A 16,631-nucleotide genomic window follows, 5' to 3' on the forward strand; every position below is an offset into this window, starting at 1 on the left:
ATCGTATCCGATCTACTGACAAGTGCACGATCTGCTTTGTGCTTCGAGTTGATCTAAATGTACATCTATAATAGGTGAGCTTCTTCAATCAGATCTCGTGAAACAACGCATGCTGTTTGTAGCTGTACACTTGAGTTTATGTCAATAAAAAACGTTTTTCTTGTAAAAAAAAATGCTACAGGCTGGAGGCGGGAAAACGAAAAAAAACGATGCTGCCGTCAATCCACCGACGCAGTTATACTTGGGGCTCTCGTCGCCAGCCAGCGATGACGTCGAAGCCAGGATATTTGCTTGTGTCGTCACGCCACTTCACTCTCAATTTTGTGCACTTGGGGTCGTCTGATAAATTATGATGCTGGACGAGGACGGAGCTGGCTGGTGACGTGGCTCAGATGCCGCCCTCTCTATTCGTCCTCGCGGCAAATACGCTGGAAGATGGATAAGCGCGAGAACTTGGACGCCGCAGACTCCGTGCTGCTCGCCGAGCGGGGCGACATGGCGTTCAACGCATCGCCACTGGAGCTGCTCGTACAGCTACTGCGGAAACCGAAGTTGCCGAGGTCGCTGCTCTGGAACGAATAGTCAAGGAACGGGTCGCGGCTCAGGTACGAGTCGAACTCTGGCTTAGGAGGCGACAAGCCAGACAGAGGCGCCAGTGACATCTGCTGGTTAAAGCCGCCGAACGGAACGGACAGGTCAATAGGCTCCAGTACGTTGCCGTACGGGTTCACCAATAAGTCCTTGGACTGTGTCTCCTGGTCGTCCGACTCGCTGGCAGTACTGGACAGGTCGCTGCAGCCGTAGTCGACGAACCGCTGGTCCTCGTCGCCCGGGTGCCTGGTGTGGATGAAGCGACAGCGCGAGCCGTACATGCACTTGCCCGTGGACAGGAAGGCCTTGCAGCGCGTCGTCTTGTATTTGGGGTGACGCAGCACGCCGCGTAGCTCCTCTTCACCGTGCGCGAACTGGCACTTGGAGCCGTACCGGCAGCTCCCGTTCTCCGTGAAGTGCTTGCACAGCTCGGTCTTGTAAAGGTTGTTGCGCGCCGTCTGCGGCAGGCGTCCGCAGTCCACGATATCGCCGTTGGCCAGCACGTGCATGCGGTTGGGGCTGCCGTAGCTCGGGGTCTCCATGGGTCCCATTTCGGTCATCCGCATCTTGGGTTGAGGCTTGTGTGGTGAATACGGTCTATTGAGTTGTGGTGTTTGCCGAGCGGTGGAGTGGCAAGATGCACTGGGGATACGGAGAGCAGTGAGTAACCGGAGAACGCGTTCGGAGGAGCGAGAGGTGGCCGGTATCCAGACACAGAGAGGGCAAACCCAAGCTAAATTGCGTTGTGACGTGCCCCGCCCAATGCGTGGAGCGGTCGATCGAGTGCTCGATCCGCGAGTGGACAGTGAACGAATTTCTCACCGGAGCTGAACCTTGGGGTAGAAGCGACCGTCGCCATCCGTGCTTTGTATCAGGATCGACGACGGACTACAAAAGGCGTGACACCAACCCTGCCCCTTCTGCCTTATCTCGGAACTTTTTGGCCCACTCTAATTTGTGGTCTTCTTACAAACAACAAGACAAACGAGTTCAGAAAGATCAAAATCCGTAGAGCATAAACTGGAGTTTGGCGACCTTATTCCGGGTTTTGCCTTCTGCTGTTGTTCGCGGTGAGGACGCGGCAGGGCTGGGCAAACTTCCTCGTAGCAATAGCCCTTTGAATGATTTACGTACCGGTACTGCCTCGTGCTAGTAACTCTGATATTGTATGCTTCGAGCTTCCTATTTGGCTCTCTTCTCCTTGCTGCGTGCTCTTCGGGATAGGCATACGCGGGCGACAGCCTCGCGTCTTGTGCTCACTATGCGGCGCACAGGGATGGGGCTCACAGCGCACAAACGCTCCACCACGACCATCATCGCGCAGCAGAGCCATCCTCCATCTGGCTCGGCTTACTGGTTGCAGTTCGATCGCCAAGCGGAGAGCTTCCTCTTCCCGTCGATCGATCTGCCACAACGCGGCGCAGAAGGGGAGCAGCAACCTGCCGTGTTGAGTGCGCTAGGCAAGGAAGGGCCGAGTCTACATCAACTCAGGCCGCCAGCATCGACGGCGACCGAAAGATGTCAAGCACCATCCGTGCAGCAAGTTCCAATCGATCATCAAGAGCTTATCGACGCTGGATGGAGTGTCGATTGCCAGCATGTCCTCGAACAGATGGCGAGTCATACATGGCCGTTGAGTTCCGCCGTCCGCGGCTGGAATGGTGGAGCTGTCGGTGCAGACAGCATGCTCAATTTTGTGCGAACATGGCTTTCGCTGTCGATATCTTTCTTCGCCCCAGCAGTGGAGGCTTGTCTGCACCGAGCCGGACGCTCGACGTATTGCACCGAAACCCACGAGTGGATGACCAGGAATTTTAGACGTGCTGGCTCCCGCTGCCTAACTGTCGAGGCTGTCGCTAAGTTGACATTCTTGCCTCGGTCCTGTTACGCAGCGCTTCAAGCTCCACGACCTTAGTCGCGCTGGCGACGAATGTCAGCCTGACTGTCTGGACTTCCTTCAGCACCAATATTACAGATTTTGCTCGCGTCAAACGCCACTCTAGTCAGACCGCCGTGACGAGGCAGCGAGCGTAGCAGGAGCGACCACATACACCCATGCAACATAATTAACACTTCTTAATATCATCGCTGCGAATCGCAGTGCGATCGCATCCGGATAGCACTTTACCGTTGGCAGTCAACGCTGCTGCACTCATGCAGCAAAATCCGCTACATTTACGCTGGAGCTCGCAGCGTAAAAGAGCGCTATTCCCTCTAGCGTTTGGAACATCCGCCGATCGCACGCCAGCTTGGCAATGAGAGGACAGGGGATTGGCTCCGGCTGCTTCATGATGGCTCAGTGAGCCATGCGGTGAGCCGCTCACCGTATGGCGCAGCGAATCTTCAATTATTATACATGTACTAGTACAGCGCTTGATATCGTTTTCAGAATCATCGCACTATCGCAACGTTTGACATCTCTCAGAGATTCTCTGCAAGCAAAGCTGCCAACGGAGACCGAGTCAACATGCCAGCATCTCTTGTGCACCACGACAACGCAGGACTCGCCTTCGTCGTGACGACTCCTCAGTCACAACCGCACAATTTAAGATGGACGCCACATTGTGTCGCTTTGGCAAAACCAGGACGACAGAGCACTGCAACATCGTGTTCTTGCCAAGATCTGCCCCCTCGGCCCCAAGGTGGCGGATTGCTACATGTACATACGCACACGTACAGTATTAGGGCTGGTTCCTGCCCGGATTTCTGGGGACTAGGAACACTTCCCTCTGTTTTTATTTCATTTTTTAACCTCTATTGCGCTCGTTACGGTTCGGCATCTGCAGTCTCCGCAGATTTCTCCACGAGGTCCCAGTAGTGAACGACGTTCTTGGCCTCCATGACTTTGCGCGCGGTGACGGATGTCCGGCACTCCTGAAAGCGGAAATTGTTGAACGCCTTGCGAGCCACCACTCCTTGCCAGACCAATAGACAGCCATTGCCACGCTTAGTCGCGTCTTCGTCTTCGCTGTCGGACTCGTGTTCTGCCTCGCGAGCTCCGTTCCAGTCGATGCGCCGTATCATAAGCTTCGTGTACTGCTTAATGGCCTTCTTGCCTCCTTCCACCACCACCATGTTGATGTTGCTATCCTTGCAGATAAGTACGCCGCCAGTGAGATGGTACTGCTGAGCGTTGACATCGACCTTGAAACGATGTTGCGGGTTCGAGAGATCCGGCACCCTGTTTCAGTAGTAAAAGTGGAAGCGCGTTAGTCGGCCTGTCATGGAGTATCGCAACATGGAGAGCACAAAGCACGTACTTAAAGAGCGCCACATGGATGTCTCCAGCGGCATCCTCCTTGATCTTGCGGAGTTTCTTCTCGCGTCGCTCTTCGGGTGTGAGTTTGCGCGCCAGGTTGCGCATCTCGTGGTTCTTCTCGCGCTGCGCTATCTGTTCACGAACCTTGCGCTCGATGGCCGATGGATCTGCCACAGCCTGCTCGGACAACACACGCATCATATTCGACAGCTTCACCTTCGGCTCGGGAGGTGGCAATAAGCCTAGTGCGATCTTATCCTGTTTTTCCTTCTCGCGGTCTGCACGATTCTGACGTCGAATCTTCTTGCGTTCCTGTAGTGGTCACAAATAAGTAACAATATCAGTTGCTGGTCGGTTCAACAGACCAACAAACGAGCGACACGTACCACAGCAGTCAGCATGAGTGGCACCGCTACGGGTTTGTTATCGTGTCTGATAATCAAATTGAGCCGCGCTGGATGCTCAACAACGTGAGCAGTGCCACAATACTTGAGCTTCATGTCTGCATAGGACACGGTCACATCTGGATTCTCCTTGCGAGCTCTAGCCTTAATAAATCCAAACTTGTCCACAACAGCACGCTTGTCCTTGGGGAGGTACTCTACATCCCACCACTCGACTTCTGGGGTAGACATCTCTGGTCTAAGCGGGACGTCCATGCTGTCAATCTCCATGCTGCTAGACGTCTCGCCATCCTCCGGGGTCGGCTCGGTTGACTCGGTTGATTCTTCGACTGGCACAATTGACTCCTTCTGGTATCCTCGAGGATTACGGCCCGACGTGAACCCAGCCATCATCTTCTTAGCATCACGCGCGCGCACCTGCTCTGCCTGCTTCACGTAAGTGCCTTGTGCAACGAAGTTAAACGTTTTACGAGCACGTCTGATACAGACACAGCAACAAACAGTGATATGTCAGTACTGCTTTATGTCCAACATTTCTTTTGCCCCCCCCCGTACGTTTCTCGCTTGGTAACCTTGAGTCGGGGATCCACTGCCTCCAATTTGTCGTTCTCTTCCACTGTACGATGAGATAAATACGGGTTCTGGTTCTTCTTGACAGCGTCGCCACCCCTGGCACTTCCCTGATTGGCCCTGAGAGTCGCCACGCTTGGCTTCTTGACGACCACATTTCCTGCTGCATCGATCTCCCGTCCCTGTTCATCCAGCAGCAGCGGTGCCGGCATGAATGTCCCACTGTCGCCTGCATGAGCGCTCTGAGCTGCAACAGACGCAGCGGTCGCCGTAGAGGCCCCGGGCTTTCGCAACAGCTCCTTAATGTGGCTCATTTGACTCTGCACCGACTTGTAGATCTGATCTGTCCGTCGCCGTTTCTCCTGCTCGATACGGCTGAGCTCTTCCGGGTCTAAGTTCGCCACTGTGGCACCCAATATGGCTGCTGGTGTGGCTGCTGATCCGGGGATGGCTCGCGATATCTTTGCCGCTGCAGCGCGTGCCAGAGCCGCGGGATCAAGTGCAGGCGCTACGCCAGATCCCACCGCAGGTCTTTTGGATGCTGGTGCGTCTGAGTTCGCTGGGGCATCGCTGAATCTGCTCTTCCGCTTGCGCCGAGGCGCCTCGCCATGCTGCTCCATGGCCATGCTCGAGAATTGAGTGGAGGTGTCGTATTTAATCGAGTAGCAGCGCTACATGAATTACTAAAGGCTATTCTATCTAGCAGAATCGGCGAGAAAAAAAGCCAGCGTGAGTGTGCCGTTTGGCAGGTCGTTGGCCTCATACTTGTGGGGGTTGACCATGTGTTCCTGTGCTGTTTCGATGGTTCGGATAATGCTGTTGGAAAGGGTTGTTTTGTTCACCCAACGGTACAAATCCATTTTTGCAATACATGTCTCAACGCAAGAGCTGGTCAGACTTCATAAGTATCTGGCTCCTGTTAAATTTGGTTGCTGTGTTTGTATCTAAAATAGGCGTGCATCCATTGTCAGAGGATAAAATGGACCTTGCCAGATTCACATACGTACCTAAGACTCTTAGGCTAAGAGTCACAAGAGAAAAGAAACCGCGCACGGCAAGCAAAATTCGAGCCGAATCCCCGCTGTCACGAGCGACACGACGCAGCAGATAGCTATCCACACCAGCATGACGTCCAAGACGTCGAAGAAGAAGCCGAGTCTGGCTGAGGTGATGGACGAACTGCAGAGCCGCTTCCTGGTGAACCTGCCCGCGTCGGAGTTGGCCTCTAGCGAGCGCCTCTTCTTCCAGATCGAGCAGTGCTTCTGGTTCTATGAGGACTTTTACGCGGACCAATACGCGCATCTGCAGCATGTCAAGCTCAACGATTTCGCTCGGCAGATGTTCGCACACTGTCCGCTGCTGCGGCCACTCGCGCACCGCTGCGACGAGCTGTTCCAGGACTTCAAGACGTATCAGCGCCAGGTGCCCGTCGTAGGCTGCATCTTGCTCAACTCAGCACGCACCAAACTTGTACTGGTACGTAATTGGAAGGGCACGAGCTGGACATTTCCGCGTGGCAAAGTGAACGAAGGGGAATCCGATATGGACTGCGCACGGCGAGAAGTGATGGAGGAATGCGGCTACGACGTTGGCGACAATCTCGCGCCAAAGCAGTACCTGGAGCTCGTGGCTAACGATCAACGTATGCGCATGTATATGTGCCCAGACGTGCCGGAGGACTACGCGTTTGCACCTCAGACGCGCAAGGAGATCAGTACCATCAAGTGGTTCGCATTCGACGCACTGCCCAAGAAGACGTGGAGTGTCATGCCTTTTATGTCAAGATTGAAGCGCTGGGTCAAGGGACACAAGATGGCCAAGAAGAAAACCAGTAATTCCTCTCCAAACAGCACTGGACGTGCCGCTTCTGCTCCGCGGAATCGCCCGCTGACGCTGATCACGAACGGTGCTGCACAACACATCACAGAGAACGGTAAGAAGAAGAACCGACAGGATGAGCGATCAATCTCGACTCCCCACAACGACAGACCAGCTACTACCGGATCGAAGAAGGCCAATCGCGGCCACTTCGGCACGGAGTTCGACACAGCCACGTCCTATGATGGCTTGAATGACGAGACGTTCGGCAACGCGAAGAAGGGCTTTAGCGTGGAAGAGATGTTCAGTGTGAACGAGCGTCTGACGGGACAGAAGTTCGAGTATGATGGCAACCCACACGACTTTGGAAAGCTGACAACGCGACCAACTGCTACGCGAGCGACAGCTTCACTATTTAATCCGAAGGTCCCGACGCCGGTGCAGATCCTCAGGCGACCTTCGTCAGCGCCGTTGAAGCGCGTGGAAGAGGAGGCATGTCCGTCGCCCAGTCCACCACGTCAGTCCACGGGATCGACACCGTTCGGGTCCTTCCAGTTCGACGCCGTGGATATCATGGCCGTCGTGAACGTAACTTGAGAGTGGCGTCGACAACCAGATCGAAGGAGTGAACAACAGCCACATTGGTGGAGTGTCAGCTGAGAACTTATGGCATCTTGCTCCCGTTTGGCAGGCGCACGAATGCCCTACGACTCACTGGCTGCCCCTACTGCATTCAGAAGGATCGGGTCCTATCGATCAGGCGCCATTTCATGTTTTTGCATATTGTTTTCTAGCTTTGTACCATAGGAAAGCTGCAGGTCGCCCCAGTGCTCGTGGAGGAGAGAAGAGCATAACGGGAGACCCGTAGCAAGGTGTTTTTAAACACCGCCCATTGTAAAAAGAGATTCATCCTGGCGAGGCAGCAGCACATCAGCAGCATCAGCATGACATTGTTTTGAGGGCCACAGACGTGAGAGGGAACGACAAGAGGAGAACAGTTCAGCAAAGGCCATACGTGGCTTTAGTTATTGGCCGGTTTGCGTTGCGTGACAGAAGGGCTGAGTCCACGTCTAATACTGTAGCTACCGGTTTCCATCAAATCACCTCACTCGCGGCACATTTATTCACCAGGAGCGGTGGTGTATGAGATCCAGCAGACGAGAATGAGTTGCAAGCACGACACACTACAATACGCAAACACATCCATGAAAACACATGCACAGCAACGTTTACAGGCAAGCAAGTAAGAGCTCACCCAAAAAGCAGATAGTTCCGGAAGAGGCGGTTCTCAGAAGTGGGTTCCGCTACGCTTCCTTTCATGCAGTTAAGCTACGACGCACGACAGCAGCGTTAGACTGCGGGCAGAAGACATCAAATTATACTTAAAGTATAACTCACCGTGAAATAGGACACAGCCACACCAGTGTACAGTAGCGACACGTAGTAAGCGATTGAGCCGAGCAACTGGAAGACGACCGCATTGATTACCAACGGGATATACTTGTAGCCCGAAAATGATACCAAGTCGAGGAACGAGATGGAGCTGTTGAGCACGTAGAGGCAGGCGGCCAGAACTCCGATCTCGATCAACTGCATCACAAGACAGTAGCTCGCATCCTTGGTGATCACATCGGGGCTGAACCTGTTATTTTCACGCGTGAGTGCTGCTGTTTCGCTAAAGAGAAAGCTATTGTAACGTACTGATTCGATGTGCCCTTAGAGTAGCCCACAAGCAAAACATAGGTGAGAAATCCCATCAGCGGGATGTAGAGATCGGGTGCGTTGCTGTCACGAGTAGGAGGAGCGTATTGCATCTGAAAAAAAACGTGGTTAGAAGTACGCAGTTGCACTTTTCAAAAGCCACTCAAAGACGCACCAGCTTGGACCCGTCTTGCTCGCCATTGCCAATGCGGCGCCAGTTCTTGTGCCGGAACGGGAGCAGCAAGATCTACAGTAGTTTTAGCACGTGCGTCAGAACCAAAGCAAGCTTACCGAACAGCACAATAAACCCGTTCGTACGTTGAGACGACTCTTAACGTAAGAGTTGTTGACAGTGAAGTAGTACTTCAAGCTGCCCCAGACGCCATACGCTCCGGGTAGATACATCTCCGACTGCTTTTGCAAGAAATCTTGGGCACTGTTCATCGCCAGCCCTGCCATCGGGTTACTACAGCCAGCACCATAAACAGTCAGCATACACCTTTTTTCCACAAAAAAACATGCAGCAAAAATATGTAAACCTGGAGAACTGGTTGATAAAGTCCGCTTGTTGCGTCTGCTGAGGCTGTTGCATATGTGGCCGCGGGTTGCTGTTCGGCGGGGTCTGCTGCGGGGCGTTTTGCGCATAATCTCCGAAGTTGTTGCCCTGTGCCGGATGACGGTGTTGAAAGCCTGCGGGAGTCGACTGGAACTGCTGCTGTGCAGGAGGGACCGAATTCATTCCTGGTTGGTGGAACTGCACAATGTTGGTAAGCTTCAGTACCCGAATTATTCGATTCATTATGTCTGCAATTCACTCACGTCTTGAGTGAAGGCCGGAGAAGCCTGCTGGTTAAAGAATCCGTCCGACGTCGGAGCTTGCGCTGGAGAAGCTGAGGGCTTCTGGTAAAACTGGTGCGCAGGTCCGCGCTGTGGCGTGCGCTGCTGGCCCATGGCCGGCTGCGACGGGAATTGAGGAGCCGCACTGAAGCCTGGCGTCGCGTTAAGCTGCGCCGGTCGCTGGCGGTTGTTAGGGTTCTGGAATGAACCTGCAGATTATACAGACACAAGTGCATATAGTGAGCATGGGGATGCTTGCAGGGAGAAGCAGATAGCAGCAGCGTACCGGGTTGAGCCATGACAATCTTGCCTGAACTTCGTCGCCGTGTTTGGTATTACTGTGCGATCGACGTGGCAAAAAAGTATAGTGGTGTGGTGCACAAAGGGCCCGCTAATAGGAGTGTATTTCATTGTTGGTTATTTGATCAGAAACAACTTGAGTTGGTCACTGAAAAGCAGTGGAGCTGAGGAAAATGGCATTCCTCGCCGACGCCGACGACGCATTCGAGGCAGTATTGAGCTTCGTGGATGACTTTTCCACCGAGGAACATCTCCCGTACGACGCTGTAGCTGAAAGTATAGATCTCGAGGAGCAGCTGCGCGACGACGAGCTCGAAAAGCCGACGATTCAGGATACGCAGCTTCAAATCGGAGAAGCTAGTATGAACCCCGATGCTACTCCAGGCTTACGTCGTTCTTCACGATTATCGCAGCGAAGAAGTGGAAGCCGGACTTTGAGCACAGATACTTGTCCACCAAGCCCAAGGCGTCATTTGTCGAGCAATACAAAGATGAAGACGTTGCGCACAACTGGCATGCATGCAGACCACAACCATGCTCGCAATGAACGCAAAATTGAAGTTGCCTACCTGCGTGATAAAGTGGAGCAGCTGGAGACAGAGCTGCAAAGTGCCCGAAACGAATCATACAAGCTGGGAACTCTAAGCGCAACGAACGAAAATGACCATCGCACGTCGGAACAAAATGCTACTCTTACAAACGAAAATCAGCTATTTACTACGCTGAGTTCATGGGAGAAGATTGCCGCTCATCGGCGAAATGAACGAGAAGAGGCAGAGCGGGAGAACGTTCGGCTGAAGCTTGTTCTGGCAAGCCAGATTAAGGTGGCCAAAGATTTGGAGAGCATACTGCTCAAGCGAGCCCAACAACAGGTTTGTTATGACGAATCTATGAACTTTTTTTTTTCATCCGATTAGGTGGCCTACTTTTGTAAATGATGGCAATGCAGGTTGCCGAGTGCTCCGCTTCGATTAAGAGACGAGCTGACGTGGCTTGCCCTTCCGGCCACACCTTGGACTTCCGAGCTGATGCGGCTGACATCCAGGGACTGCTGCAATATCTTGACGATGCATATCGCCAAGTTGATACAGTCCTGGCTGCCAATGGTCTTGCTTGGAAGGAAATGACGCTGCACGACGTACAGATGCGTGAAGGCGTGAATGGGATGTACCTTGAAGTGTTCTCCAACAAGGTCTTGCCCTTTGGTCTGCATGCCACCGCGGAGGCGACATGGAACTATTTTAAGGGCTCAAAGAAGCATCGAGGCACTCTGTATGCGAAAGAAGCTCAGGTAAAGTTCATTTACAAAGATACCAACGTCGATATGTTAACGAAGTGGTGTCCTTAGTTTTTCTAATGCTGCTTCAATCATTTGCAGGATCTTGATACGCCGTACACGATCATCGAACACTTCTCGAAAGAGCTCGTCGCTGGCAATTCGAGCACGGATGTCCGTATCAAGCAAATCGTACGGCGGTACGTTGAAGCTCATCGCGAAATTGTGGTATGGGTGGCTTCAATTACACCCGTTAACGTCACACAGAAACCTTTCGGAAGGTTTACTTCGCGTCATCGGAGCTACGCTGTCATCAAGCGCGCCAAGGCTTCCACTGTGCAACACGAGTTATCGTTACTGCAACTCGTGTCACACGGGATGCTCGATACCCAAACCGGAACCATTTACGATCCCAAATACGTTCGAGCGCTCACTGACTTCCTGCTGAACGATGCAGCGCGTAATATCAAGGCTGACCAGCAGCTCATCGAAAACGTCCTCATGGACCAAATGCTGCATCCGTGACATATTTTTTGTCCTTAATACTCACTTTAAAAAAACGTCATAGAAATACCAACATTTTTGGGGGAAGGGCTCTTAGTGCCCGGCACTATTACACATCATGTGTAACACATGTACCTGTATCAGGTTTTGCGGTATTACCGGTAGTACTTTTGACTATGTATAATAAAACACTCGTTTACCCGTACCTCACAAAAGAAATGCTTAACAGATAAATTGCCAAAACACAAAAATGAAGCGTTTTGTTTCATTTAAAAACTATTTATTAACACCAAGAAGGCAGTTTGAAACGATGATTTTCATAAGGTCTCGAGGGCAATGCTTCTAATAATAGGAATCAGACTGGCATCTGGAACTCATTTCTGTTTTTGCAAGACACTATGAAGCGGTTTCTGCTACAGGATGCATCTCACGCTGGTTGGGTTAAAGCTCAAGAAGCACGTACTCAAATTAACACAGCCAGCGCCCAGATCAGACTTCAGAGCATATCCAGAGTTGTCAACAAAATCTCGCTCGAGTATTGACCTCAAAATTGCACAAGAAAAGGTGAATCAGCTGCAAATACGCAGGGTGTGTCAAGACATTGCTCTTTCGACCATCGACATGACATTGGCGCAACTTTTTTCCCGTTGACGACAAAGATATCTCTCGCATTCGGTCTAAAGCCCTTCACTATAAAACACTGACCTGGAAGGAGCGATCGGTAGTTATCTTTTACTACCTCCACCCTCTGCTTGGGAACAAGGATGCAGAGGTGACGTGCAGGGTATTTGGAGTTTGACATGCAACCTTCACCAATTGGGTAACGAAGCACTCATATTACCCAAAGTGGGTTCCATTTGTTGAGTTTATGACAGTGACCGTTCTCAATTCAATTCCAGTCGAATTTCGAGCAATTTTTGATGAGTCACAGCTCGACGTGGAGTCAGGTGTCTCAATACCAGCTCAATTCAGGACACCAACAACTAAATGCTATGTCACTGCAACCTCTCACCCTCAGCTGTCGCGTCAGAAAGTGGTGAAAATTGCCAAAAAGAGCGAGGGAGTGAAGTATTTAACAACTTCAGTCAGGACAGTAAGTGTTGGACGCAGTCTGAAGTACCCTACAGAGACAAACTTTCTTCTGGATAAAGTTAAGAAAGGTTGGGAATCCGGTAATCCAATGTCTCGCAACGAGATTTATCTGCGACTCATACAACAGTTTGGAAATGATGGCATTTTGGGACCGCCTAGCGAGTTTTGCAGTGTGATGAAGCTTAACGGCGGAGGAATATCGCCTGCGCTAGCGCAGTGGGTTCGTAGGCGCCTCGAAGGTGCCAACTGGAGCATTCGCAAAGAGAGTGTGTCTCAAAAGGTGCCAACTGATTGGGTTTCAATTGCTCTTGTAGCCTCACAGAAGATTCGCACCAAGCTGGACGGGTGTACAGTTTTAATCAATGCCGACGAGGTGTTTATCAAGTTCTTCCCTAGAGACACAGAGTTTGTGGTACCTACTGGAACGCAACGAGTTGGATCTAATGTGGCTTCAGATGCCAAAAAGGGATGCACAGTGATGGTTTCTGCAGAAATGTACTCCTCGAAGGTCCTTCCTCCCTTTATTGTGATGACCGCGACTCACAATGGCACCCTTGCTAGACGTTTTGCTACGCGGCGTGATGAAGGAGGTGATGCAAGCGTTCATTTTCAACCTTCACACTGGATGGACACGCCAACCGCAAAAAAGTACGCGGACTTTTGGTGTAGGATAATGCGTCCTAAGACACGTCCTAAAGTGTCCTATTTGTCCTAAATTTTACAGGGAGATTTTGGAGATGTGTCCTAAAAAGCGACTAATCCTTCGCTACAGAATATTATAATTTGTGTCCTCCATATTGTCCTAAAACTCAAATATTAACTTTCTTCTGGACCTTCTACTTAAAATTACATAAGCGTTACTTAATACACACATTAGCGTTACTTACTGTCCTAAGGCACACTACCAACCATTTATCAATCTCCACCACGGCAGCTAAGCACCATGGACCATCGCGGCTACTCCTTCTGCATCAAGCGCTCGTGTCCTGAAACAAGCACGGTTCACTACGTCTGCAAGCGGTTCCGCAAAGGATGCAAGGCTAAGATAACTGTCCGATCAGGTGCAGTTGTAGCAGACGGGGTTCTACATACGTGCGACGAGGCGGTGCCACAAGTCATTGATGTGCGCAGCGAAATGCGCCTAGAGCTACAGCGACGCAGCGTCAGCAACATGGCTACCCCTCCACCAGTTGTCTGGCAAGAGGTGTACGACGGGATCAAGCGCCGCCATGCTGCCGACGACGCCACGCTCACTATCATTCCATGCGCACCTGCCGTCTCTATAGTGAAGCAGACACGCAAGGAGTGTACGGGCGGTGATGTGTACGAGGCCATACTTTCTCAATCAGTACGCTGTGTAAGCGACAAGGACCCCAGGTCCTTTCTACAGTTTAGTGTGGCGTACCCCACACAGACGACCACCGGAATCCATCGCATGATCGGTTTTGGGCACCCTGATTTGGGTCTGATACTGCGGTATCCGAAGATTACCCTTTTCATAGACGGCACCTTTTCGGTGGTACCCAAACCTTTCAACCAATGCTTGATTGTGATGGCGTTTGAGCCTGCCGTCAATCTCTACGTACCTATTTGCTACGTTTTGGCTCAAGGTAAGTCGCAAGATATGTACAGCGTATCGAGGATATCAAACACCTCCGCCAGAAAGCCCCTCAGCATGCCCCACCAGCGACACTGGAGATTCCTGAAGACTACAAAAGGTTTGAGTAGATGCAGATAGAACCTACTAATACAATATTCCCATGTGTAATTGCTCTTGTGAATTATAGATGAATAATTGAATTATATTGATAAGACAGTAGAAAACTAGTAACGTTGTCCTAATAGGACAGTGCATGTTGGGTTTGATGTTGTCCTAATAGGACAGTAGTCTGAGTTGCTGTGTGTCCTAATAGGACATAATAAGTGTCGAGTTGTTGAGTGTCCTATTAGGACACACGGAGCCTGGCTTGTTTCGTCCTAAAGCACATTGTGGTGTCCTAAATATTGGATCGTTTATGAACCGATTGCTAGTTTTTTATCCCAGGTTTTAGGACAATAGGACACTTTAGGACACCTAGTAGGACGCATTCTCTCCTACCCGGACTTTTTGGTTAGTCTATACCCGGGTCAAAAAATTGGTCTCGCTTCAGCTCACATTTGTCAGGAAATGATTGACTACTTGAGAAAGGTATCATGTATGAATTTATTCCCGCTGGATTAACTTCTATCATGCAAATCTGCGATCTCTAAGCTGCTATTAAGAAAAACTTTATGCGATGGAAGGTGTCACAAACCATCCCACCCGGTGGTAAGTACAAAGTTTGTAACGGGGTACGTAGCCCTAAGTGTACCCTGGTTACATGAAGTGTGACACTTCACACTTCAGGAGTATGACACGTCATACTCCGAGATATTTGGTACAAGGTACCAAGGTCGTTCAAAGCCAACCATTGGTTAAATGACATTGCATTTCTATAGGTAACTAACAGTTTGTATTAAACCCAAACTTAATCTACCTATAAATATACTCAGTTTACAATCTACCTTATTTGGGTCACTTCGCTCTCTTTAATAAAAGAGGGGACCTGTGAACTGCCGTTCACTGAGAGTTTGTATACTCTCGGAAGATACCTTCCTCTTGCGCAAGGTGCTGTGTGACCCCGTCACACTTGGTAGCACTTGTAGTCAATCCACGCCATCGCGGGTAGACTACCTGAACCTCCGAAGTTCGTTGCCATGCATAGGAACGACTTCTCCCATTTGAACGACTCTCAGTTCGAGTCGGTTCGGAAGATGGCAGGCATCTTCGGGATGGAGGCCCTGCAGAGCCTGGTGGTGTCAACACCGGCTGAGCAGCTCAAGCGCGTCAATGCATTCGACGCGTACGAGCAGGGCCTCATCGCGCATGTGCGGGAGAACCTGCAGGCTCCGGCGGCGGAAGCAAATCCGCCTCACCCGAAGCCAATACGGCTGAAGGTAAAGCCGTATGAAGGGAAGGAAGGCGAGAACCTTCACTTCTGGGTCCGAGAAGTATAGCTCGCGATGGACGCGGCTCTGATCTCGACCGAGCAACTGCGCGTTGCTTTTGCACTCTCCAACCTTAGCGGTCGTGCTAAGAGTTGGGTGTACACTCGGGAAGCAACATCCCCTGGATGTTTCACATCCTGGGGCTTCAGCTGTGCGGAACAGCTCCCGAGACCGCGTTTCCTCCCGGGCGAAACTACGAGTACCCACCAGCGTTTCGCGCTTCCTCGCGTGTAAAACAAGGAAGGGCGCGATCTGCACGAGTATGTGCAAGAGAATACGGGAGCTCACGGCGTCCCTAGTGGGAAACCCACTCAATGAACACATCAAGATGACTGTGTTTCATGGACGGCCTTCGAGTGGGCCCCGCACGCACTCAGCTGTTCCGGGTGCAGGCAAGCACCCTTGAAGAGGCGATTTCAAGTGGCTCTTCAAGAAGAGTACAGCCATCGCCAGGCGCGTACGCCGGCCTCAGCGTGGCCTGGGAGCTCCTTGTCGGCTCCCGGTCGAACAAGCCCCAACGGACCAGTTCCCATGGAACTCGGGTCCGCCGAACAGCGTGACATCCGCTGCTTCGGCTGTGGGAAGATGGGCCACTTCAAGCGCGACTGTCCCGCGGAAAGACTCCGCAGACGGTCCTTCCCCAAGCCCGTCCTCAAGGGTCGCTGGCAGAAGCCAGGATCCTGGGGACAGGGGAACGCAGGGAATTAGTAGGGGCGGGGCGCCCTACTGGGGAAGAACTAAGTCTTCGTGATGGGTGCGCGGGTGGCGCGTACCACGGGGACTTAGCCCCTGAGAGTCTTCGCACTCTCGAATCGGCGAAGAGCAGCGGCGGGTTGCTCGTAGTACACGGATGTGTACGGGCATACGATCATCCCTTTAGAATCTTGATTGACTCTGGGGCGTCGAAGAATTTCGCACGCCGCCAGACGGCTGCTCGTAACAGCAACAAGTTGTCCGAAGCTTTGAGAGAAAGCAAGGGCAACGGGACGGTGTCAGTGCGACTGGCCGACGGGAAGGTCGTCACTGTCCCCAACGTCCAAGTGGACAAGTTTGAAAACTTTGACAGCCTCGAACAGTTCACTGTTCTCGATATGGATCCATGTGATATGATCCTGGGCATGCCCTGGCTTGAGAAGCACGAGCCCTGGATAGACTGGCGAGGCAAGGCAATCGGTGCCAGCCGCCCTGCGCAGTCCGACAGAGCATTGGTGAGTCATATTCCCACCTCTGTCAGGACCCGGGGCGCCCGCGA

General features: G+C 51.9%; 6 protein-coding genes across 6 annotated transcripts; 3 read left to right on the forward strand and 3 right to left on the reverse strand.

The window, feature by feature from the left end:
- Positions 1-115: 115 nt before the first annotated feature.
- PITG_03115 (uncharacterized protein) lies at positions 116-1,325 on the reverse strand (the record flags this gene model as incomplete). Its single annotated transcript, XM_002906162.1, has 1 exon — positions 116-1,325. One exon carries the CDS (start codon positions 1,155-1,157, stop codon positions 405-407), a length of 753 nt encoding a protein of 250 aa, XP_002906208.1.
- A 542-nt stretch (positions 1,326-1,867) lies between these two features.
- PITG_03116 (uncharacterized protein) lies at positions 1,868-2,625 on the forward strand (the record flags this gene model as incomplete). The annotated part of the gene is made up of 2 exons (XM_002906163.1): positions 1,868-2,042; positions 2,567-2,625. The coding sequence occupies 2 exons, from the start codon at positions 1,868-1,870 to the stop codon at positions 2,623-2,625; spliced, it is 234 nt and encodes a 77-aa protein (XP_002906209.1).
- A 732-nt stretch (positions 2,626-3,357) lies between these two features.
- On the reverse strand, positions 3,358-5,469 carry PITG_03117 (U4/U6 small nuclear ribonucleoprotein Prp3, putative; the record flags this gene model as incomplete). The annotated part of the gene is made up of 4 exons (XM_002906164.1): positions 3,358-3,772; positions 3,852-4,162; positions 4,237-4,732; positions 4,810-5,469. The coding sequence occupies 4 exons, from the start codon at positions 5,448-5,450 to the stop codon at positions 3,358-3,360; spliced, it is 1,863 nt and encodes a 620-aa protein (XP_002906210.1).
- Positions 5,470-5,949: 480 nt separating this feature from the next.
- PITG_03118 (mRNA decapping enzyme) lies at positions 5,950-7,239 on the forward strand (the record flags this gene model as incomplete). The annotated part of the gene is made up of 1 exon (XM_002906165.1): positions 5,950-7,239. One exon carries the CDS (start codon positions 5,950-5,952, stop codon positions 7,237-7,239), a length of 1,290 nt encoding a protein of 429 aa, XP_002906211.1.
- Positions 7,240-7,762: 523 nt separating this feature from the next.
- PITG_03119 (uncharacterized protein) lies at positions 7,763-9,532 on the reverse strand (the record flags this gene model as incomplete). The annotated part of the gene is made up of 9 exons (XM_002906166.1): positions 7,763-7,826; positions 7,898-7,971; positions 8,041-8,284; positions 8,344-8,456; positions 8,519-8,590; positions 8,662-8,809; positions 8,883-9,097; positions 9,163-9,389; positions 9,467-9,532. The coding sequence occupies 9 exons, from the start codon at positions 9,477-9,479 to the stop codon at positions 7,763-7,765; spliced, it is 1,170 nt and encodes a 389-aa protein (XP_002906212.1).
- A 439-nt stretch (positions 9,533-9,971) lies between these two features.
- PITG_03120 (M96 mating-specific protein family) lies at positions 9,972-11,281 on the forward strand (the record flags this gene model as incomplete). Its single annotated transcript, XM_002906167.1, has 3 exons — positions 9,972-10,352; positions 10,430-10,771; positions 10,859-11,281. The coding sequence occupies 3 exons, from the start codon at positions 9,972-9,974 to the stop codon at positions 11,279-11,281; spliced, it is 1,146 nt and encodes a 381-aa protein (XP_002906213.1).
- Between the last annotated feature and the right edge of the window lie 5,350 nt (positions 11,282-16,631).

This window comes from Phytophthora infestans, genomic scaffold (genome assembly GCF_000142945.1).
Source record: "Phytophthora infestans T30-4 supercont1.4 genomic scaffold, whole genome shotgun sequence".
NCBI classification, from domain to species: Eukaryota; Oomycota; class Peronosporomycetes; order Peronosporales; family Peronosporaceae; genus Phytophthora; species Phytophthora infestans.